Source organism: Vigna unguiculata, chromosome 6 (assembly GCF_037176805.1).
Source record: "Vigna unguiculata cultivar grain cowpea cultivar isolate G323 ecotype 2 chromosome 6, ASM3717680v1, whole genome shotgun sequence".
NCBI lineage: Eukaryota > Viridiplantae > Streptophyta > Magnoliopsida > Fabales > Fabaceae > Vigna > Vigna unguiculata.
This window is the reverse complement of record NC_140797.1, coordinates 45592298-45617124: the sequence shown is the minus strand read 5'-3', so window position 1 is coordinate 45617124 and position 24827 is coordinate 45592298. Positions and strand designations below refer to the sequence as shown.

The 24827-nt window shown below is 28.7% G+C and overlaps 3 protein-coding genes and 1 long non-coding RNA gene across 4 annotated transcripts; all 4 read right to left on the bottom strand.

Moving 5' to 3' along the window:
- Positions 1-1201: 1201 nt before the first annotated feature.
- Positions 1202-3010, bottom strand: LOC146885921 (uncharacterized). The gene is made up of 3 exons (XR_014995508.1): positions 2833-3010; positions 2644-2715; positions 1202-1464 (listed from the first exon to the last, which is right to left on the bottom strand). It is a non-coding gene; the product is annotated as an uncharacterized LOC146885921 (long non-coding RNA).
- A 4629-nt stretch (positions 3011-7639) lies between these two features.
- Positions 7640-10396, bottom strand: LOC114189173 (GDSL esterase/lipase At1g29670-like). Its single transcript, XM_028077877.2, has 5 exons — positions 10085-10396; positions 8857-8981; positions 8521-8766; positions 8171-8426; positions 7640-8088 (listed from the first exon to the last, which is right to left on the bottom strand). The coding sequence occupies exons 1-5, from the start codon at positions 10329-10331 to the stop codon at positions 7865-7867; spliced, it is 1098 nt and encodes a 365-aa protein (XP_027933678.1). The 5' UTR covers positions 10332-10396; the 3' UTR covers positions 7640-7864.
- Positions 10397-16696: 6300 nt separating this feature from the next.
- Positions 16697-18992, bottom strand: LOC114189175 (GDSL esterase/lipase At5g45670-like). The gene is made up of 5 exons (XM_028077879.2): positions 18698-18992; positions 17910-18034; positions 17583-17828; positions 17181-17436; positions 16697-17072 (listed from the first exon to the last, which is right to left on the bottom strand). Exons 1-5 carry the CDS (start codon positions 18921-18923, stop codon positions 16849-16851), a joined length of 1077 nt encoding a protein of 358 aa, XP_027933680.1. The 5' UTR covers positions 18924-18992; the 3' UTR covers positions 16697-16848.
- Positions 18993-22453: 3461 nt separating this feature from the next.
- On the bottom strand, positions 22454-24135 carry LOC114187365 (adenine phosphoribosyltransferase). Its single transcript, XM_028075606.2, has 2 exons — positions 23615-24135; positions 22454-22709 (listed from the first exon to the last, which is right to left on the bottom strand). Exons 1-2 carry the CDS (start codon positions 24101-24103, stop codon positions 22542-22544), a joined length of 657 nt encoding a protein of 218 aa, XP_027931407.1. The 5' UTR covers positions 24104-24135; the 3' UTR covers positions 22454-22541.
- Between the last annotated feature and the right edge of the window lie 692 nt (positions 24136-24827).

Genomic DNA, 24827 nt, shown 5'->3' with positions numbered 1-24827 from the left:
CAGGATTTGGCACGCGTGTTTTTACCTTTTTTTCAACCCGATGCATTATTGTTAAGATGCCGTGTTTGGCAAGTATTTACAATTTGAGTAATCATATCTATTTTCTATTTTAATATTTTTTTACTGGAAATAATACATTACTTAGATATAAAATTCATGTGTAATATATCAAAGGAAGAAACTTCATTTAATCAACAATTGAATTTTTTGAGATTAAATTAAATTCAAATTCAAATTTTATTATATTGATATATTAGAAGAGCAATTTTTTATTATAAGAGTAATTAACAATTAAGTTATTAGTTTCATTTAAAACATTATATTATAATAGAATTACGAGTTTGTTATCGCTTACTATCAAGTCTCCAACTTGATTCTGAGATATTAAATGCTTTTAAATATATAGATTGTGTTGCTGATTAGAATTTAAAGTAATAAATGTTGTTAAGTGGATAAATATCATTTTAAATTACGATATATAATTGAACTAATTATGTTTTTGATTTATAATAAATTTGGAAATTTGTAGTTGAATCTCTATAAAATTTGTGGAGTATATTGATTTCTTAAAATTTTAATTGAGTTGATAGATATTTTATTGTTACTTATATAGATGGGAGTTATCTTACATTATCACAATCCAAATATCGTCACATAATATATCTTTACAAACAAAGATTTCTCAAAGATTTGTTTGTTGCTGTATTAAAATTATTCTTAAAATTAATAAATTTATAAAATATAAAATTATAAAATTATGAAATACAAAATAAAAGTATATAGTTTTATAAATTTATAATTTTGTGATTTGATACTTTTTAATTTTATAATTTTACAACTTTACTATTATAAACTTCTAAAGTTATATCACTTTATAATTTTATAAATATATAATTTTATAATTTTATACTTTATATTTTATAAGATTATAAAATTATAAAATCATTAAATTATAAATTTTTAAAATCATAAAATCATATATTTCTTATTTTAGATTTCATAATTTCATAATTTTATTTATTTTTTAATATTATATTTTTTTAATTTTTTAATTTAATATTTTACAAATTTATAATTTTTATTAGTTTTAAGAATAATTTTAGGTAAACACATAAACAAATCCATGGAAGAGATATCTGATAGTTGTGACGTCCCATTTTAATAGATTAAACTACTAAATAAAATATCACACAGTTATAATAACGAGAAGCATTCAGATGAACATACAATGTAGGGGAGATAACTATTACAGTCATCCAAAAAATACTGCGAAAACGGATTTAGGCATGCCACCATACCATAAACAGAAACAAATCTAAAGTTTAACAGTTGGGCAAAAGAAATGCTCTAAGAGCATGGTATTACAAGGCACTAGGGCCATGGAACTTCTTCGAAAGCCACCTCAACGGGCCCACTAGGCTGCACTGCTACCACCATCAGGCCTACCTCCAGAAGTATTCCCATCTGCTCCCACCAACGGTGATCATCGCAAAAGAGAAGACACAACGGAAACATACATAAAGTGCAAGGGTAAGCTAGTGTAACTTGAAACTTATCATATTGTAAAGGGATAAGTGCATAAACATTCACAGGCATACAACACAGAGACATACAAGTCATGTTATGGCAAACAAGCAAGACATTATGACTCTATTATCTGGATACATATACTAAGATCGGATTCACTGGACGCTTGCACTTGTGGTGGCCTCTACTGCTCTGCAGAGCCATTGCCAATGGGTTTCACCCTACCACACACAAGGTTAGCCTTTAAACGTCTAAGGCCATTATCCTGCCAAAGACTAGGGCCTCCCGCTACTCTCACCACTTGGGTCAGTTTGCTCTACTTGAGACTCACTGACCCTTTAGAGTTTCGGGATGCAATCCTCACTTGAATCTTTATCTTAATATATACACTACACGCCACCATAAAGTCTCCCCACGAGACTCATGGAATTATGCCTATTTCACACCAACCTCATGGCTCATATCACATAACCACCACTTGCAACCTCAACATTTATTTCTCATGCTCATTATCAACCATCCAAACACAACTTCATACATTACTCATGCTATCATTCATCTCATACTTTATAAATGCATACCAAGACATACATATATCACAAAATAGTATTCATCCCAAATAAATGTGTGCCAAAATTTAAGTACCTGCAATTCCATACAATCAAGCATAATCCACAACCATAACTCTTACACCAAAATTCCAAAGAAAATTTATTATCATAAAACCAAAATCATTGCAGTAATGCGTGACACATTTCTCAAGCTACAGATATCTAATTGACGATCCAACCGGTCAAACCATAAAATAGCATGTTGTGAACCAAATGTCAAAATTTGAGCTCAATCCAACGGTTAATGAGTCAGAAAATTCAATTTTACTAAAACTGCGCATATCAGAAAAATACCCAGTCGCCCAGCGAGTCAAGGAACTCGCCCAGCGACTGTGCGACGCATCAGAATACGAAAAAAGACGTCAAACATCACAGTTTCATGAATATTTGAACCCCTAACTCAGAAATATACCAAAACTAACATTTTCCAATCATTTAAGCATAAAACATAAACGAAAACAGACCACATATTTCAAAAACGCGAAAAGAACCTATCTTCCCTTACCTTGCTTAGATGCTAAAACGAAATAGACCCGCAACTAAGAAGTATTTCAGCTCCAAGGGCTAGAGCAGTGAGCTGAAACATGGAAATCAGCACAGAACGGGGTAAATAAACGGAACCTAACTGACCAACATGCTCAAACAGCGGGAAAAGGGGAAGAAAGTAGACCAAATGCTCAAGAGTTCGACTTACCAGGAAGTATAGGGTCGATCTTTGCTACCTCAGGATGGAAGAGGACTGTGCCCTAGCAGAGCCTTGCTGAAGGATAGAGGGTTTGGGGAAGAGGGCAGCTCTGGAAAACAGAAGGGTGAAGAATGAGAGAGTTGGAAGGGTATAGGGTCCTACTGAAGGGCTGCCCTTGGGCCTACGAAGGGACCATGCCCAAACTCTATATACTGAAAAAGGGGCTTACAATAGTTTGCAACGATGCATTATGTAACTAACGATATTTAAGTGGGGGTGACAGTGTAAAATAACTATCATATCATATAAGTAATAGAAGAATTTAAGTGCAGGGACTCAACTGAAAAGTTTGAAATTTTGAGAACTCAATAAATAAGAAAAATTTAGGCTTAAATAGTCATTTGGTCCTAGTTTTGGTCGACTTTTTTCACTTTGGTTCTACTTTTTAAATTGTTTTCAATTTGGTCATACTTTTCGTTATATTTTTTCAATCAACTCCTTTCCGTTAACTCCGTCTAAATCATTAACAGATGTGAACAGTAACTGCCACGTGTCATTTTGTGATTTTTTGATTTTTTTTTTAATTTTTTTTTTAATTTTTTTAATTTTTTTTAAATTTTTTTTAAATTTTTTTAAATTTTTTTTGTTTAAAAAAAATGTACACGTGTCAAGCTCATATTATGTCACGTGTCATTTTTTTTATTTTGATTTTTTAATTTTTTTTAATTAAAAAAAATCCACGTGTCAAGCTAATATCATACCACGTGTCAGAATTAGATTTTTATATTCAATTTGGTCCTATTATTCGTTATCTGTTTTCAATTTGGTCCTAGTTTTTTTAAAAAAATTTAGTATTTTTGTTCCTCTCCAAAGACAAAATATAATTTGTATATAAATGTTATATGAATATTCTTATTAAAATACATATTTTTATTAAATATTTTTAATTTAAAATTAGAGTTGGTTTAAAATTAAATATTTTTAACCTCTTAAAATTTTAAATTAATGGTGTTATTGCTTTTTTTCGTTTTAATTTTAAACTAAATTTAATTCTAAATTAAAATATTTAACAAAAATATGCATTTTAATATATACAAATTAAATTTTGTCTCAATTTGGAGAGGAACAAAAATGTTAAATTTTTTTTAAAAAAATAGGACCAAATTGAAAACAGATAACGAATAATAGGACCAAATTGAATATAAAAATCTAATTGTGACACGTGGTATGATATTAGCTTGACACGTGGATTTTTTTTAATTAAAAAAATTAAAAAATCAAAATAAAAAAAATGACACGTGTCATAATATGAGCTTGACACGTGTACATTTTTTTTTAAATTAAAAAATTAAAAAAAATTAAAAAAAATTAAAAAAATCACAAAATGATATGTGGCAGTTACTGTTCACATCCGTTAACGATTTAGACGGAGTTAACGGAAAGGAGTTGATTGAAAAAGTATAACGAAAAGTAGGACCAAATTGAAAACAATTTAAAAAGTAGGACCAAAGTGAAAAAAGTCGACCAAAACTAGGACCAAATGACTATTTAAGTCAAAAATTTAATAAAGACTCCTTAAAAATTTTCAAATTTATCAGGAATCCAAAACATAATTAAACCTAAATAAATAATTTATATTGTAGTGTAAAAATGCCTTTTATAGTAGTTTTTCTATTATTTGTATATTATTAAAATAATTAATTAATTAATTTTATTCTTTTGTCTTGAAAAACTAACTATATCTCTTTTATTTCCTAATAAAGTACTTTATCTCTTTTCAATATAAGTCTGTTTGGGTAAATTATAAAGTAAATTCTATTCTGAGATCGAAATCAAAATTGTAGTTTAAAATTAGTTTATAACCTTAATTAAAAATAAAATTTTATAGAAACTCATACGAAAATATAGATTAATTTTAGTTTATAAAAGAAATATTTAGTTTTTTATTATTTTCCCTTAAAAGTGTTTTAAAGAAAATCCATTCAAACTATGCCTCCATTTACTTCAAATGTATTTGGATTGAGTAATGAAAAGTAGAAAAAGTAACAAAATAAAATAAAGTAAAAATTGAAGTTGTTTAAATTATAAAAGGTCGAATTAAATATTTTATTACAACATTAATTTTTTATTAACATATTATTATTCTTATTCATTACATTTAAAAATAATCAGAATTAAAAAATTCTGACATAAAATAAATTATCTTCAATATAATTAAATATATACCTATTTTGCATGTCAAACTGCATATTAGATTATATCATAACATAATTAATTATGTAAATTTGGATATTGTTCTCCGCCAATACTGGAATGCCAAAGCAGATCAAAGACTTAATTCAGCAAAAAATACTGACAGCGACTTTGATATCCATGCTAGAATCATAGGGGTTTTTCATCAATTTGGTGTTATTTCTTTTTTCTTTCCGTTTACCAAAATACAATAAGTTTTTAAAAATTTACAAGTACAACTTTTCTTTTAATGAAAAAAAGTCGTCACATAATGTATAATTTATCTTTCTTTTTTTTTTAAAAAAAAATCATATATGAATATGCAACTTTTCTTTTCCAATTTTAAATAAAGAATTCATTATTTCAATAAACAAAAAGCTTTACTAAGTGTTTGTGTTTGTCATTCTAACCACAACATGGGAGTCAATTAAGTCATTGTAATTACAATTATGACTACATTTATATATAAATAAGTGTGTTTTTGAGAATATATTTTAATTATAATATATTTATAATTATTAAAATATAATAGAAAATTTATATTGTAGTTTTTTAATAATAAATTATATACTTTATTTATAAATATAAAAAAAACTTAAATTGTAAATATGATAATAATTATAAAAATAATTCACAGTGTATATCTTTATTTAATAACAATTTTACAGCTTCTAAAAAAATATTCAATTGTTTTGAATAAAAATATTAAAAATCAATCCAACCCAAATAAAAAAATGCTAGTTTTGGTTTTATTTAAAATTTGTATTAGTTTAAAAATGAATTAAATAAACTTATGTGGAACTTTAATATTTAAAAAGTGGATCTAGACCATTATGAACCACTCACTGAAGTTATCATTTTTTTTTTCAGACATGTGGAAAGATGGGCTAGGTATTTTTACTTTTGAAGGAAATCTAGGTCTTGGGCTCTAAGTTTTTTGAAATACTAATTACATGAAGAGATTTAGTTTAGGTTATAAATAGTATGTTTTTGTGCTGTTATGCCTTGAGAAGGTGTAACCTCGCAAACCAAAATAATTTAGGCTAACTAATTGCAAACTACTTTTGTACATTAGTATAGCCACAAACATAAAAGATGTCAATTTAATCATCAATTAAATAATAATAATCATCTTACATTAATCACAGTATCTAAACAATCAATATTAACAATAATATAGGTCATTTAAGATCCAAAATATTAAAGGTTTACTAAAAATAATACAAATAAGGAACTAATTGTCTGTTTTTAAGTTCATTATTTCATCGTAATTTAATTTTTTAAAAATACATTGATAGAGAGAAAATATATTTATAAGTATTATTAATTTTAACTCTTAAATAATGAGATTATTAGATGTATTAGAATAAATTTATCGGTCAAGCTAAGAAGAAAGAAAATTCATTTTGGAGCATCTTTTTCAATCTCACAAACAAAGCTATATATATATATATATATATATATATATATATATATATATATATATATATATATATATATATATATAAAAGTATATAAAAAAAAAAGTATCCATGGCACCTAACAACAAGTTATATTAGTTAACTTTCAAAGATATGGTACTCACATACAAACGTGACAACAAGGCACAAAAAATAAATACATTTAAAATAATACTTCAAAGTCATTCGAACACTCCATTAATCGGATAACTTTATATTGTGAATAGACATGTCAAAGTAGCTAATCCGGTTTATACAGGTTGGTTTACCACGAGCAGGATTGAAAATAAGTGAACCCAACCCATCTCATTTTATGGTGAACCAAAAATTTTGTAATCCGGTTCAACCCATCACGGATTGGTGGGTTAAGTGGACGAGCTCACCAACCCACATAAAAAATATTTATTTATTTTTAAGTATTTAACTATTTAAATAATTTTTTAAGCAACCCATGAGATGACAATCACAATAAAATCAAGAACCAATATCTTCATCATGCTTATTATATGGTGAATTGTTTTCAAAAAAGTGTCCATATAGTCCAATAGTCCAAGAAAATATGACTAATATTACACATTTTCTGTCATGCTATTCAACAAAATATAAATAAAAAAATTACACATTTTTGTCATGCTAATTTTTAAAAATGTGTTTATAAAAGGGTTGCTTGTGTAAGTTATTATAAAGATTATAGTTAAAGATTAAATTATCAGCCTATATAACTTGACAATCAAATTAATGAAAACTTCAAATTATTCAAATATTATTGAGCAATATTCTAACATTTAAAAATATGAAAGTGTGAACTTACATAATTAGGAGTAATAAATAATTATTAAAAAAATTTAAAAAATAATTGTAAAAAAATATTGGTTGGTTAAGTGGGTCAACAGAACTTCAACCCGATTCGAATTCATTTAACCAGTGGGTTAAGTGAGCTGCCGAGTTGAGTTCAACCCACTTTTAAGCTGAATTTTTTTCAATCCAACCCGACTGAATCCATGGTGAGTCGAGTTGACTCATATTACAAACGATCTTATTGGTCTTCATTCTTTCACTTTCAAAACTAGTGTTACATGTCCTCATAAGTAGACTCGTCATATTCATTTATTTTTAAGAACGTGTGAAAGCAAATAATTTCTTGTCATTTTATTCATTTTGGATGAAAATACAACCGTAATAAGTAGCACTCACTACAATAAGAAAACCTTAACCAAAATTTTTATGGCAAATTACACTTGGACTTGTTACCAGAAACATAAAAGACACAAATACTACAGAGATTAATTTTACGGGCACACAAACATTAGAATAACAGTAACAGCTTATGTCATTACTGTAGAAACTCCTTATATCTGAGCCAAGCGATTGATGTCAACAGGGTAAGCATCTGATGCAGATTGAGCATTGTAAGCTCTATTTGCAATGATAGCATTTGCAGACTCTGTTGGATGAAATGCATCCCAAAACAGGTATTCCTTCCTGTTCCTGCATGGGGGTTGAAAGGGCAAACATGTAATTTGACCATTGTTCCTTCCTACCCCACAGCACCCAGCATTTGTAACTCTGAATCCTGAAAATTAAACACCACATCACCGTAAATTTCATTCTAAAAAAAATAGCATATGTTTTTAGGCATAACAGAAAACAATTACCAAAGGAAGATGGGTTGTTTATGATATCTTGAAAGATTCCATAAACGTTTACATAGGTGGCTTTCGCATCCGGAAACTGGTTGTTGAAATTATCAACAAGAGATCTCAATCCGTTGTTGAATAATTGGTTTGCAGAATTGATTCTCGCCACACATGTTCTACCATCTGGGCTGTTCTGGGCCAATGCATTGGGGCTGCAACCTATTTGACCAACCCCAAACAGCGCCAATTTCCTTGCGCCATTGTTGTACAAGATCTGAATCAATCACAACCACAAAACAACTTTGTTTTTAAACTTATTTCATTTTGTTCAAATTTGTTTATGTTGGTGAGAAGAAGCAGATACTAACCCTGAGTTGTTGAGCATATGCCTGAATAAGAACATTAGCGTACTGCTGGGGTGTGAACTGTCTACTGCTGGAATAGACTAAGGGCATGAAATAGTTGTTGAGGTAATCATTGCTACCCAATCCAATTGAGTAGATGCACTTGCTTAGGTAATTTGCAGCTGTGTTTTCATCTCCCAGTAAATTTACAATCTGGGTCACCGTTCTTTGGTAATTCTGTACCTGCCCCCTAAAACTGATACGACCACCCTACAGTAGAAAACGAATGAACAATTATAGGAAATTGCGAAATTAATGAAAGAAAAAGTTATGGGCCAAAATAAATGAATAAATAAGCACCAATTGCTGTCCAGTTTCCTCTCTAATGCCGGCAGCTGCAGAAGCATAATTCACTCCCCTAAGTATGTCTCTACCTCTTGCTGTTGCATAGGGACTTATGTAATTGTTGAACCCCAAAAGCTGAGCTGTTAAATTTCAAGAGAAAGTTAGACAACGCTAAAATGTTTCATATCACCATCTTTTTCTTTTTAGTATTACTATACCAGAATTTCTGGTTAATTTTTCTAGCTGTTGCTGTTTCCCTCTTTACTTTCCTCTTCGACCACCACTTAGGTCTTAATTGAAGGACAACACAAGAACCGGACTGTCTTAAATTGCAAATTCAATGCAGCCAAACATACCCATGTGCTTCATATTTGAGGGGTAGACAGATAACTAAAGTCAGAGAGGAGTTGAAACATATGCACAGTTTGAAAAACTTTACTAAAAGTCAAAATTTTAGTTGCTGGTAAAAAAAAACAAAACTCATCTTATTATATTAACTTTAACTCTAAGCTTGGACCATGTAAATATTGGTGTTAACTCTAATTTTACTATCAATGAAAAACATAGTAATAAAGGAGTTTAATTGTTAGGCACAAGAATAATTAAACTTGTAATGAAAAATGAAAATAAATAACGTTGTAAGAAACAAAAGTTAAAAAAGGGTTTTGGAATGTAAAAGAAATACCACAAATTTTACTCACCAATTTCTTGTTTTTGTTTTGTGATTTCTGTGTGCTACTTTTTTGATTAGTTCTGTATTTTCATTTGCTGGTGATGTCTGACAAAGATGGTATGTGTCCTAAAGACGTTCTTTAATTAGAAGGTGAAATTAATATACTGTAAAGGGAATTTTTTTTCTGCCTAAATTTAGCATCAATGCATCGTATAATTGTCGTCAATTTCTCATTAAAGGTAATCTATGGTCGATTAGAAACGCAAACATATTTATATAAAGTTGAATTGAAGTTATATATATATATATATATATATATATATATATATATATATATATATATATATATATATGTATCTGTCTTCACTGATTAGATGAAAAACTGGAAAACAACATAAACTGAAAAACATTATTTGCATGCTAGAAAAGCGGTGAATAAACGTAAAATCTTAAGTTGGATGAAGTGAAGATTATAGTAACAGTATCTCATATTCTGCTCAAGTAGCATGCAAGTTTAAAAAATGTCTGAAGTTGAGAAAATTATTATTTTGGAGATGTTAAGAAACTCACCGACAACATCAACAGTAGTTTTGCCATTGGAAAACCTTCCAGTTGGGCCAGCAGCGAAGTCAATTCCATAGGGAAGGTAATTAGCTTTGGCCAATGAGTTGAGCTGGTTGTTGTTCCCATTATCCACCAAAGAGTCACCAAAAATAAAGTAGCAAGGTACTTGTTGCGCAAATCCAACCCCATTACCCCATAAAACCAGAACCACTATCACTAACCCTATATTCATAATGTTCTTCCCAGATGCCATTGTCGCTGGAAATATGAAGCTACAAATTATGAACTATGTGCTTTGGGATAATGAGTGGGTGATGAACTTGTAATGAACAAAACTATTTATAGCAGGAGATGGAAGAGAAAGGACCAACCTTGTAGTCTTTTACAGTTGGGATATTATTGTTATGAGCATTAAATTCACGCGGATATAATGTGAATTTCAATGACGACAATCCCGGCTTTATCACTGTACCCCTCCATTATCTTTTTCTCTTCCCTTTGATGTCCAATTAATTACATTTTTTTAGTGATGATGTGAATTCAGGTATTGCAAGATAACCATTTCTTTTTTCTTTTTTGCAAAATTGCTTTACAGGGGAAAAAAATCGTTATGAATGATATTTTTATGATACAAATTATGAATGCATTATAGTAGGTACTGTATTGGATAACATGAAAGTAATTTGAGAGAAAGAGAAGGCCTTTCATATGAAGCGAGTCTCTTTCCTAATTAAGGGCATTCAATATAAGGTCTAAACTTGTATCTTGGTTATTGGTTGGGTTCGATCGATATAATGTTCACAGAAGATATATGATAAGCTGAATCTCAAATCAACGTCAATCATTTTCTTTCTTTTTTTTATTTTTTTATAGAACTGTGTGGATCTAGCTAGGTCACTTCCTTAAAAATTAAATAGAAATAAGATTGAGAATAATTAAGGAATTACCAAACATAGTTTATATATATATATATATATATATATATATCCATAAACCTTCTCTGGCACTCTTCATGACTTTACTTTCTCTTCTGCTAGCTGTTAGAATTGTGCAGAAAAATGGAGAACAGATAGTACCAAACCATTTGAATTTTGGGATCTGGAAATAAATGTTGAGAAGAAAATGAAATGAATGCAATGTCGGACAGCTTCATCATGCTATGTACCTAATCTACTCCACGTTTCAAAATATTCATCCACAATGATCATTCAAAATATATTACTCACTCACTCTTCTCCAGTTTAGATAATATTATAAACTCATTCCGTCTATCTTGTACCATAATTACTCTCAAGTATGATTCAATCAATTTTAGTTTTCAAAAGTTTATTTCAACGGCCACCATGATTGTACCTAATATTAATAATATTCTGCAAGCAATTTACGAATATGGAAAATGATATAACAATTTTCTACTACATGAGTTATCTCTCATCATTAACAGTTTGATTAAAATGTTCTTTTCCAATAAATGATATGTTTTTCATTTAACTGGACTTTATATCCATTTCAGTAGTTATTTCTTTATAGTATGTATTTAGCAATTAAAAATTAATTGGGAATATATTCAATTCCTTTATACAAAGCAAAATAACCCAAACCTAAACAAGTGATGCGACTAAGTAAGATGATGAATAATATGTCCAATTAAGATCTTGAATTGGTTTATCACTTATCACATGTATTGTGTTAAAAAACTTTTTTATAATCAATTAATCAAGAATAAAAAGAAGAATAGAAAACGATGGATAATCATTTCTTAAAAGACAAACATGTAATAGAAAAGTTAGGAAAAATAAATATAAAATGGTAAAGTAAGATCTTTAAAACATGTTGGAGCTTATTTTTAAAATAAATATTTTTTTTGTAATAATTATATCCATAAAATTATTTTGAAAAAGTAGTCCGTATAAATTTTTGAGGCCTTATACAATTACCTTTTTTTTATCTAATTGAAAATACGATCTTGAAATCTCTCAAATGTGAAATCAAGCTAGCCTATATTTTCTTTGATGGAGATTTTTTAGAGTGCAACCCAATCCTATGTCAAGCTAACGATAACAACCTCAATCTAAATTGATATAAAATGGTTTAATTGGATTGGACAATAAACCTCAGTTATTTTCTTTCCTTTTTTTCAACAAAAGGTTGGATCGAAAATATCAAATTTATTTGGATCGTTTATTTTAAGAAAAATATTTTTTAACAATTAAATTTTACAAACTTTTTATTATAATTTGAAGTGATATTTCTTAAGTGATTTTTCACTTTTTCTTTTTCTCATCTGTATATTTCAAAATTATCTAAAAGATATCATTTCATATTGTAAGAAAAAATTGTCAAAATAACATTGTTGTATGAACACAACTCAACACATTATATATTGGTCGTTTCAACTATTGATCGACCCGACATGAAATTGATTATTCTAAATATCTAATTTATGATTTTTCAGTTTTTAATAAATTTTAGTTGGCCATAAAAAAAGGGTAAAATTTAGGGAAATATATATTAAGGCCATAACGTACGCAACATTTTAATATTTAGTTGTTTGGAGAATGAAAAGCAGGAGGAGTATTGATGGGTTTGAGATGGTGGGTGATATGGCTTGGAAATTGTCAACGAAACATAAATGTTTAAGATAGTGTGAATTCAATGATTTTTTGGCTTTCATACCGACTAATATAACAGAAGCTTAGATTTTTGAAGACTCAGTAGTAATAAAAGCAAAAGGTCCAAAAATGATTGGTCAACTTAGCTATGCAGCTTGGAGCAAGTTGTGGTTGACATTTGCGTCGGTTGTGCAGCAATACTAATTAACCGTGTCTGCACTCCATGCTATGCTCCACAGGTCAACACAAAATGTTGCTGCGTCTTACTAAGCTACGAATCCTCTGCACTTTACAGCTAATAGGGATCCACGTATCTTCTTTTTCTTCTGTTCGGCTAATAATATCTACGACGCATTTGACATTAGAAGAACTAAATCATTGAAATCAATTTTACAAAATGAGTGTAAGTCTAATCATATAAAGGTGTGATTGTTAATGATAGTGAGAAATTTTTGTTTAGTTATATGATTGTTGGTTTTCGACGTATATCAGCATCTTTATTCCAATTTTCTTGCTTTACACAAAATCACAAATAAGTAGTGATTTAGCTTAGTGATGGATAGAAAAAAAAAATCTAAAAAGGAATCAAATCAAAAGAGATAACTTGAAATAAAATCAAAAATCGGATCAAATAAAAAAATTGAAAAATAATTAAAATTTGTTTGAAGTCCACAAAAATATTAAAAATCGCTCAAATGTACGTAAGTCACATACTGACTAATTGTATTTATCTGCACGAAAATCTTAACGGCTATCAAATCGTACGAATAACAAAGTAATAGTTGTTGATTAAGTTTATCAAAAAATATAACAACAAAGTAGTAGTAGGTTAAAGTTGCCCGTTAAGTTGATCGAAAAGGAAAATTATTTATTGACAAATTTTTTACAAATTTTCTACAAATAAAATTAAATAAGTATTTTTTTATTTTTAATTAAAATAAAATAATAAAGTAGTATTTTTTTTATTTAAAAAGATAGTTTGTTAAATTTTGTAAAAAAATATAAAGATTGGATATTCCTTTGCTCGAAAGTTTTATTTTTCTAACAAAAGAAATCCATTGAAATTGTAGTGTTGTTGATATTGCTTTCACGAGCAACTAATTGTAATTTATATATGTTAATATGCATTACACTATGTTTATAAGTTATCTTCATTTTTTCTTAATCATTTGAAATCATTTTCACTAATAATTAATTTATTGTAATTAAATATAATTAATTATTATAAGTAAGTTAATCTATTTGTAGAGGTGGTAAAATTGGATGGTCCAACGAGTTAACTTATCAGTAGAAGGAACAAATTGTGTTGAATATTTCAATCCATCAGTCAGTTCTTCTTTGTTCTATCTAGCCTGAAAATTTTATGGACCAAAATACACGTCAGCCCATCTCAGCTCATGTGTCTGTTTTTAAAAATTAAAATAAAAATAATTAAAAATATTAATTTTTTATATTATATTTTTTAAATTTGTAAATATTTAATAGTATTATAATTTAAATCATTAACTCTTACAAATTAAGTACCGATTATTAGTTATATTTGAGTAATTTAATATATAAATGTAATAATTATTTTAATTTATCTAATTAAAAATATTAACTAATCAATTAAAAATTAAAAAAATATTTTATTTGATTAAATATGTTTTTAATATTAATTTATATGTATATAAAAAATTTTGAAAATTTGAAAAAAAATTAAAAAAGTTAAAAAACAAAAAGAAAAACTTAACGGATTAGTTTGGTCCAAACCATTAGTCTATTTCTATTTGATGGGCCAGCCAGGGCCGACCCGTTTTTGACAGACCATAGACAGATTGAATCAAAACGGATTGGTCCATTTTATCATGTAATTATTTTGAATTATTTTGAATGATAAAAATTATCTAAAAATATTTCAAACACAAGTTTTGCACTTATTTGATTATCACCCAAATTATCCATTAGATACCCAAATAATCCATTAGATTATTCTGATTTTACTTTTAAATTCCACTACTAGAAAAATAATCCATTAGTGTTTGTATCGATTATTTTTAGATATCTTATTGATCAAAAGTAAATTATTATAATATATAGGTTGATTTCCTTGTAAATAACTTTTGTAGCAATGAGTTAAAGTTATTTTCTAAAAAAAAATAATTAATGATGAGGATACTTCATTCTAGTTATTCTAGATTTTATTTTTATTTTTATTACGTTTATACAACATTTTAGTTATGTTAATATAGTTTTCTTTAATGTCAGGAAGGACACTTTTATCGTGTTGAAATGAGTATTTTAGTTATGTTAAAAATTTCGTATTTTTTATTTTTTTTTAGTATTTTTAAATAAGGTCATGTTTGTATTTTTAGTTTTTTCTAGTATTTCTCTACATTCGTTTCTTTCATTTGGCATGTGTTAAGTAATAAGTTATTCGTCAAAATAACACATCGGTCGGATAAGACTCACATATGTATATTTTCTTTTGTTTTTTATTCTTAATAAATTTTAAAATTTTGCATTTGATCTCAATAACTTAGTGTTCTATTTTGGCCGTTCATATAATTTTACTTTTTGCTTTTGATTCATTAACATTCTTAAAGTGATAGTGCACTTATATTTGTTAAGCCAGCAAGTCAACAATTTTTTTTTTCAAATCTTATCAAATTGTAATTTTCACACTGAAATTATATTGCCTAAAATAAATTACGGTTGGTAATATAAACCCGCAAATATTTAACCTCAGTGTGTCCTTTTAATCCAAACCAAACCATGACAATGTGTCAATTAAATGATAATAAAGATAACATTCTAATTGTTGGGTTGGGCTTCAAGTATGTGATTAAAAGGTCCAATCTAAAGAAATTTATTTTGTCTTATTATTTAATCTAAATGGAGAGATTTTTTAAGTCAAAAGAGTGTATAGAGGTTTATTCGATAGTGAAAAATGCAGTCTTAGGGGAGAAAAAAATACTGCTAGAAAATTCACTATACAATTACTATAATTTTGACAGCTATCAGGATCGTGAATTGAAAAATACTGCTGGAAAATTCATTACGCCATTAGAATCGTTAATCGGAGGTTTAAAGTTAAAGATATTAGTTTTGCACAACAGCTCTAATTTTCTAGTTTCTCTTTTATTTGTTTTTCGTATTTAAGAGCATATGTATTGATTTGCTATAAGTATTTATTTTTATTTTTTATTTGACATTCTTGTATTTGTATTAAATTTTAGTGAAATTTGATTTATTGACTTATGCCCATGGTTTTTTATTTTTTGTATTGAGAGATTTTATATTAAAAATATTAGTGTTATTTTATTTTGTTATTGTTCCTCGTAAGATTGTTATTATTGTTTGCCGCCACTGATTAACCTACAATATCGTTTTTGGACAGTGATAAAGAAGAGTGTGTTCGGAGCTTTAAATTAAGTATGAGTAAATTTCTTTGCAAGTGAGAATAAAATTTTATTTTATGTTAAACTTGAAATTATTTGTTGTATTTAAGATGGAGTATAAATAGTAAACAAGGTTCTGGGCCCTTTAAGTTGTTTGGTTAAAAAATATAATAATGTGAGCAACGAGAGAATGTGTATAATTAAGCAAAATCAAGGGGTTCCATTAGAAAAATTTCTTTTATCCCTCTTTTAAACTACAAGCTTTGAAAGATAATAGTTATTAGACGGAATGATGATACATAAAGACTCCATCCATCTTCTATTCTACATTTATACAATATCGATAAAATAACATTTTTAATTTAAAATATAAAAATAATATATAATAAATTCATTAAAAGAAATAAAAATATTAACCTTTTGTTAAGTGTCAGAAAGGTGCAGAAAAACTAAAAGGTAAATTTGTAAAATTTTTCTAAGAGTTCTTCAATCCTCTTCTTCTTTCACCTTCATCCCTCTCTCAATATCTAAAATAAGAGATTGAAGAAGGTCCTTAAACTGTAATATATTTTGTTGTCTGATATTTTCTTCTTATATTTATGTTATAATGAGAGTAGTTAAAGATCTGTCTTAATCAGTTCTTCTCAAATATAATTTCAATGAAACATTAACAAATATAAATATATAATCCGTCTCCTAAAATTACACATTAGAATGAAAGCAACAATGGCAGAGGTTATTGCAATTACTAGAGGTTTTTGGCAGAAGAAAAATGTGATTAGGTCCTAACCAAGGTATTGATATCAACAGGGTAAGCATCTGATGTAGATGGAGCGTTGAAGGCTCTCCTCCCAACGATAGTATTTGCAGCCTCACTTGGATGGTATGCATCCCAATACAATACCTCGTTTCTGTTAGAGCATGGTTGTTGCATTGGCACACATGTAACAACACCACTGTTCCTTCCTACCCTACAGCACCCACCATTTATCACTCTGAAACCTGAAAATTCAACAACACCACTTCTTAACAAAATCACCACCAATTTCAACTACCTGCTAAATTTGAGTCCCAACAAAATTCCAAATGTTCTGGGCAGAAGATAATTACCAAAGCTTGATGGGTTACTAATTATGTTTTGAAAGATACCATAAACGTTTATGAAGATGAGTCTTGCATTCGGCAACTGGGTGTTGAGTTGATCAACCATAGATCTCACTCTGCTGTTGAATAATTGAATTGGGGAATTCAATCTTTCCACACATGTTCTACCGTCTGGGCTGTTTTGGGCCAATGCGTAAGGGCTGCAACCTATCGGAGCAACCCCAAATAACACCATTTTCCTTGCCCCGTAGTTATACAGAACCTGAATCAAATACACAACAATCAAGCTTTGAATTTGTGATCCTTAGTTATCAGTTTTTGTTGATAAGTGAACCTAACTAATATCTTAATGAAAATGTTAAGAAAAGATGGTTGAAAATGTGAAAGCTAAATTAAGCATATACTAACCCTGAGGAATTGAGCATATTGTTGAACAAGAAGATCAGCAAACTGATCTGGTGCATATTGAGTGCTGCTGCGATATAGTTGAGGCAAGAAATAGTTGTTAAGGTAATCTTCACTACCAAATCCAATTGAATAAATGCACCTATTCAGATAAACCGCAGTTCTGTTGACATCTCTCAATAAATTTAACATATAGGACACTGTTCTTATGTGGTTTTGCACCTGCCCTCTGAAACTGGTTCGGCCTCCCTATAAAGTTGAACACAAATCAATAATTATACACAAAAATAAACACCAAATTGATGAAGAAAAGAAGAACTGAATAAGTACCAGGTGCTGCCCCGTTTCATCACTAATTCCGGCACCTGCAGAAGCATAATTGACTCCATAAAATATGTCTCTGTCTCTAGCTCTTGAAAATGGAGCTATGTAACCGTTCAACCCCAATTGTTGAGCTGTTAAATTTCACGAGAAAGTTAGACAACATTTCATCTGTTTACATGCAAATATATCATCAGCTCTTGATTTTGTCAATAAATCAACATTTTTGTAAAATATATCTATCTGAATCAATTCTTTTTGTTTCTGATGTCTCCTCCTTCTGCCTCTTAAGGGTGCCTCTTTGTCCAAGAACTAGACCAAAATTAGACTCTTTAATTGAACATTTACTGCAGCCTAACAAAATCATGTGCTTGGTGGTATTGGAGGGTTAGGCAGACAAAATGACTGAAAGGGCAATATGCTCATTTTTTCAAATCATATATAAGTATAGTAATAACTTGAATGATACAAAGATAAAAACATATGTACATAAATTATATTTTCACTAATTTGTATAATTTTAATAATTTTATACCATGTTAAGAATTAAACTTTAATTCTAACTCAATCTTACAATAGTAACTTATATGATAACATTTGTATTTATTTATATATTATAAATTGATCTTATCTTTAGTTAATACAAGACTTCTAATTGAAAGATATATATGTGATATTATTATTAAATTAGAAATAAAATCTAAAAATTTTCTTAAAAAATACTATTATTATTATTAAATAAAAATATAAAAGAAGTAATTGTATTTTAGAAAAGGAGGATAAACTAAGAAACTAACCAATTTCATCAACAGTAGTTTTGCCATTGGAAAACCTTCCAGTTGGGCCGGAAGGGTAGTCGATCCCATAAGGCGGATAATTGGCCTTTGCATATGACCAAAGGTTGTTGTTGTTCCCACTATCAGCCAATGAGTCCCCAAAAATAAAGTAGCATGGAACTTGTTGTGCACCTCCACTCACACTCCACAAACCCACACCCACAATTACCATCACCACTATATTCATATTCACCTTCACCACTCAACAAAAACCTACCAAATTAACAACAACATGTGGATCACAGTTCTAATGTCACAAAAACTATATATACTAGTAGAAGGAAAAGAAAAAACAAACCTTTTACCATTCCTATATTTCTTTTTATCAGCATTAACTTCACCCATACTTAATGTGAAATTCAATGCCACGTTAGCCTTGTACCACTTTACCTATAGTTCAAGATAATTAAATTCTAGTAATTACTTACTTTTAAATTTTGTGTCTAAACCAAACTAATTAAAGTAAAAAGAATATGGAGATTCTCCAGACATGAAACTGTATATTTAAAGATACTTTAAAATGTATGTTACAGATTTAGTGTTGAAGAATAATTTTGTGTTAAATTGGAATGAAAAAATTCTAACATTTTTTTCAAGAAGCATGTATTGTTTTAGGGCACAGCGTTTACTTTTTTTTTTCTTCTCTGGTTAGTGCTCCACAGAAACTGGAAAGTGGAGTACGAAACAAGTTTGAATTTTGGAATGGGAAATTAAAGATTGGAGGTGGCAGGAACAACAGGGAATTTGAAACTAAAAGTTGACAAAATCAGATGAATCCTATGCACTTAGGGCAACTTCATCACGCCAACTCCTTATCCTCTATTTACTCACAATAACTAATTTTATTTGTTTTCTAAGAATTTTTCACAAACTCAGAATTTCTTCATTAATTATTTCAATTTCGTACTAATCTTTTAAATATTTGTACTCAATATATGGAGGTCTATTGATTAAAGAATACTCTGAATATTCCAATCGAGAATATTTCAACTCAATATAATTATATTTTAAAATTTATGCATTGACAAAAATTGAGACAATCTTTATAAGATTGAAACTTGTCTTTATATATATATATATATATATATATATATATATATATATATATATATATATATATATATATATATATATATATATATATATATAGTCAAGATATTTTTCTGGGTGATTGAATAATAGTCTTTTTCAAGTTGTTTGAAAGAAGGTATGTTCACGCAAATATTTTAGTGCTAAGTTAGTTACAAAATAAATAAGATAGTAAAAATATAATAATGAATTATGCATACATTGAGAATGTCCCAAATTTATACTTTTAGCGGATTTTTACACGATTATTGAGAGAGTGGACTCTACAATCCTTTAATCAGTTATTTTTCAGTACGATTACCAAAATAAAATGTAACAGAGATATTAAAATAAATACCTTGTTGTCAATATTATGTTATGTATGATTCAGAAATGTGTTACTAAGATTTTTTTTTTTTATATAGTATGAGAGTCTTAAAAAATCATTTATTTTATCAACGTAGATGCATTGTATCATTCAATTTTGTTGATAAATATTCAACGATATTAATTTTAAAATATTTAATGTTTTTATTCTATGTCTAAAATAACTTCACAATAATTAAGAAGTTCTACTGTTTTCTTTTAAATTTGCTTTTTCTTAACTATTATTTATCAACAAAACATTAATTAGCAAATTAGACATAGATGGGCACTATCTTTCTTTCATTTCAATTAGGTAAGGTAAATGAAAGCGTGGTATTTTGAATGAAAAAAGAAATGTTTATCATAATGATGACAAAAATATTTTATAGTTAATTTCTTTAACAATTAAAAGTGTTTTTGTAAATAAATAAAATTAAAGATTAGTTCATGCCTCGATATGGTCGGTCCATGCCTCGGTGGAAGTAGCCATCTATTCATAAATGCTACTTCCTACTAAACTTTAATTATTTTGGCTGTGCCATTAACTAACAAATTTGAATTTTCAGAATAAACAAATGAATAAATTTAAATGGTTTTATATAATCATTCTAATAACGTTTCTAGTTAGAACATTTATAATTGCGTGAGTATGGTGGAGTTGTATAACCTGTTTTTGTGTGAGCTCAACAAGTCCCATTCACATTTAAGATTTAAGAATTTTAACAAGTATCTTTCGAATAAATAACTACAACTAAAAACTTCAAGTGAATCTTATTATTTTTTATCACTTAAAATGTGTTAAGAATGTTGTTCATATAATCAGCAACTTTTTTTTATTATTATTATAAAAGGAAAGATACATTTATTTAGGGATAAAAAAAGTCATAACTAAAGTATCACAATTTTTTTTTTATTATTTTAGTATTATTGAATGTGAGATTTATAATAACTTGAGTGACCTCACTCAACCAAAAATTGTTTGAATTACGTGAGAGGTTGAAACATATGGTTTACAATGAAAGAAGAAAGAGTAAGGTATGAGGGAATGGACTAGGTAGAACTAAGAGCAACAATTGTATAGATACCACTTACTAGTCAACTAGAATTGTTTAGTGTGGCACAAGACTTGAACCTTCTTTTCGTTAGTTGACAACTTAGTTAATTTATTATATTAGGTACCAAATTTGACCATTTGCAGCTTGTGAATGATGTTGTGTTTCTTTAAGTGATTATGATTTTAGAATGTTAACCCCTTATAGTAGGATCCCTCCTATAGCTAATATTAATAACTCTATGACAACTATTTTGCAACAAATCGATTCTTTGTTTGAACATCTTAATTCCTATTCTTTCTGATATATGATTTTAACAGATATATACAGGTAATAACATTTTCAAAGAAAAAAAGAAAGTAAGTAATAATATACACACTATTGGTACAATTCTAGAAGACAAATTAAGTTAGTTAAATGTGTGATACTTAAACCCTAGCCCCAATTACAAAAGCTACTTCATATGTGAACTCATCTGCGTTAAAAAACCATAGTCATTATTGGCGGTGCTATTGTTCATCTTAAATTGAAAGTTGGAATCAGATTTGTGTGATGAAATTGCTTGATATGCGCCTGTATTTGGTGATTGACGAGGTCTAACAAAATTTGATGAGGTATTTTAAATTGTGTATTTTAAAAAATATTTCTAATTTAGAATTATCTTTTGAAAGGTAAAATTCCAAATATAGTTTTTAAAATATATTTTGAAAGATATTTTTAAATTTGATTATATCTTCCAAAATATATAATTCGAAATGTGTTTAAAAACATGCATATAAGGAATTGCAGTTGGAGGTGAAGTTGGTGATTAGTTTACGTGAAGGAAGAATTAAAAAGATATTTACGTTTATTTAATATTTTTTAACAAGGATTTATGAATCTTATGAGGGTGCATGAAAACAAAAGGAGGTGCAAGAAGCAATAGTCCATTAGAGGGCTATTGGGAGACATGTTTGTATTACAAATATGAGTTCGCTTCCGTACAGCTTTATTCTACTTCCTCTACCATTAGGAAATTGGAGCATAAGAAGCTGCAGATTCTGCTCTGAGCTTATTAAAATTTTACCGTAAGAGAAATTATGACATTTTTTTTAACTCGTTCCAAATAAAATCCATAACCAAGCTTCTGTCAAACAAACACTTCATATTTACAATGTCCTCATTCCATTGTTATAACAGTAAATTTAAGCGTTAATTCCTGCTGAAATCTAGTATCCTAAGAAAAACAGAGTGAAAGCAAAAAATGAAATTGAATTTTAGTCACTTATAAGTTCAGCAGTTACATAATCCTTAAAATTCTTGATGATCCAAATCCCCAGCTATAGATCAGAGTCTTTACCATTAACAGGAAAGAATTGCAACAACAAATCTTTGACAAGCTGAAGCAAAGCCTTTAAATCATTGTTACCCAATTCTAGACAATCCCTGATTAATCCTCCTTCCACCACCTCTTTCTGAAACGTCTCCCCCATTTCCCTCATCACTCCCTGTCATTCCCCACAAGTTAAAGTTCATCACTAACGCCATAACCACATATAACAAGGTTGTATTATAGCATACATCTACGTTTAGTTATAAACTTAAAAAACAAAAAAATCAATTTGTTTCCTGTGTTCTGATCCTATAAAAGCCTTCATTTTAAGTTACAAGTTTAGTCCCCTTTTTTTGGTAGCAATTTGTCACTGCTGGAGAGAAAAACTTAGCTATTTTATACTGTGGGACATTGTTGTTTAATGCTAACAAGGAACAGACCTAGCAAGCATACATTCGGATTGAAACTGACCATTTTTTTTTTTATATAAACTAAAATAAAAACAAGAAACATAAATCAGGATTCAAACATACCATTTTTTTTTATATATGAACTAAAAGGGTAAAATAAATAATTGATTGAATTAATTAATTATAAAAGATTCTATAATTTGTATGCAGCACTAATTTCTTTGTTTACTTTATTAAATATTATAAATACGTGTTTTTTATTAATAAAAAGTAAATTTTAAAAGTTATTAAAAATTGCAGTAAATTTGATATATTGATATTTAAAAAATCAAATATAATAAACTAAGTTAATTTTTAATGATATGTATAATTATGTAATAAGAAGTTTTTAATAAAGACATAAGCAAAATTTATTAAGTCAGAAGTCGCTAATATATTAAGGACATTAGGAAGCAAATAAATACGTGCTTCTGTTTTTGTAGAAGAAAATTTGTATACATTTTGAACTTGTAAAAGGTTTAAAAAAATAAGTATATTTTAGAAACTATTGAAATGTTTCTATAATAACAAATGTCCTATAAGTATTACTTAAATAACTTAATTTTTGTCTCAAAAGCACTTTTAGAATTATTAAAAAATGTAAATATAAGAAAACAGGCGTTTTACGTACCGACTGGCGAAACGCTTTGAGGAGCTTGCTGGAGAGCGACTTTGAGACGGTGAGGACACTCTGGTAATTTCGTGAAATCCAAGCGGACCTTTCCGCGACCGATTCCAAACGAGTCAACTCAGTCAAGCCCCTCAGCAACTCGTTCATGTCCGAAACGACGCCGTAGAGGTCCGTGAAGGACAAGTCCGTCCACGACCACGTCCAGAGGAGTTTGACGAAGCCGAAGATGGTTCCCCGGTCGAGGCTGTTGGCCATGGCCCTGGCTCGGTCGGCGCCAACAACATCGCCGCGCGAGGCCCGGAGGTTGGCGACACCGATGAGAAGGGAATGCGAAAGGGAGAAGAGGTCTCGGTAACGGAAGTAAGAGGAGAAAGATATGGATTGAGAAGGAGATGGTGCGGTTGCGAAGAGAATGAAAACGACGAAGAAGACCGTGATCGAGTTTGATCGTACGGTTGCCATTGGATTTAGAGGTAAAGAAAAAATCATGGAATTGGGAAAATATTATAAATAAAATTCACTGTTTATATTAGATCTAAGCGGTGAGACCATGCTTAGGAAATTGTACCTTTATGGGTCGGGTCGGGCCATTAAATTCTTAACATCGAAGTAATAGTAAAATAAAATCTCAACTTGTTCTAACTAATTTGTCATTTTTTTAATATTTTTTACGTTGCTCTTTCTTTGATTATATAATTGCTTAATCATTTCTTTAGTTTTTTTTTTTCATGAGCAATTAATTGTGATGCTTCTTAGTATTTTCGTAAGTGTAGAAATTTAATCATTTATGATGTTAATATTGGGGGTTAAAACGAATTTGATTGCTTAAACTTTTTAAAAGTGCTGAAAGTGAGATCACTCTAGCTATTAATAAGAGAATCTAAAGTCGTGAATGCTACGAAAAGGTTCACAGGTTTTCTTCAAAAACAGTTAAAAACACTAAGGGGAACGGTTGCTTATGCAAGCAATTATGCAAACTTTGGTAAGAGAGAAATTTGAGTCTCGGCACGTCTTTATATCCCTATTTTAGAAAAAATTGGAGAGTGTTATTTTTTTTAACCATAACATGGTTGAAGATAGAAGGAAAATCTATAATGTTGTTCAAATGTCAGAGTTGTCATCCTTCACTATATTAAATTCAGTTTGGAGAAAAAAATGTTCTCCCCATATGATTTTATCTTATTTCTCCGCTGTAATTGGACTAATACCAAAT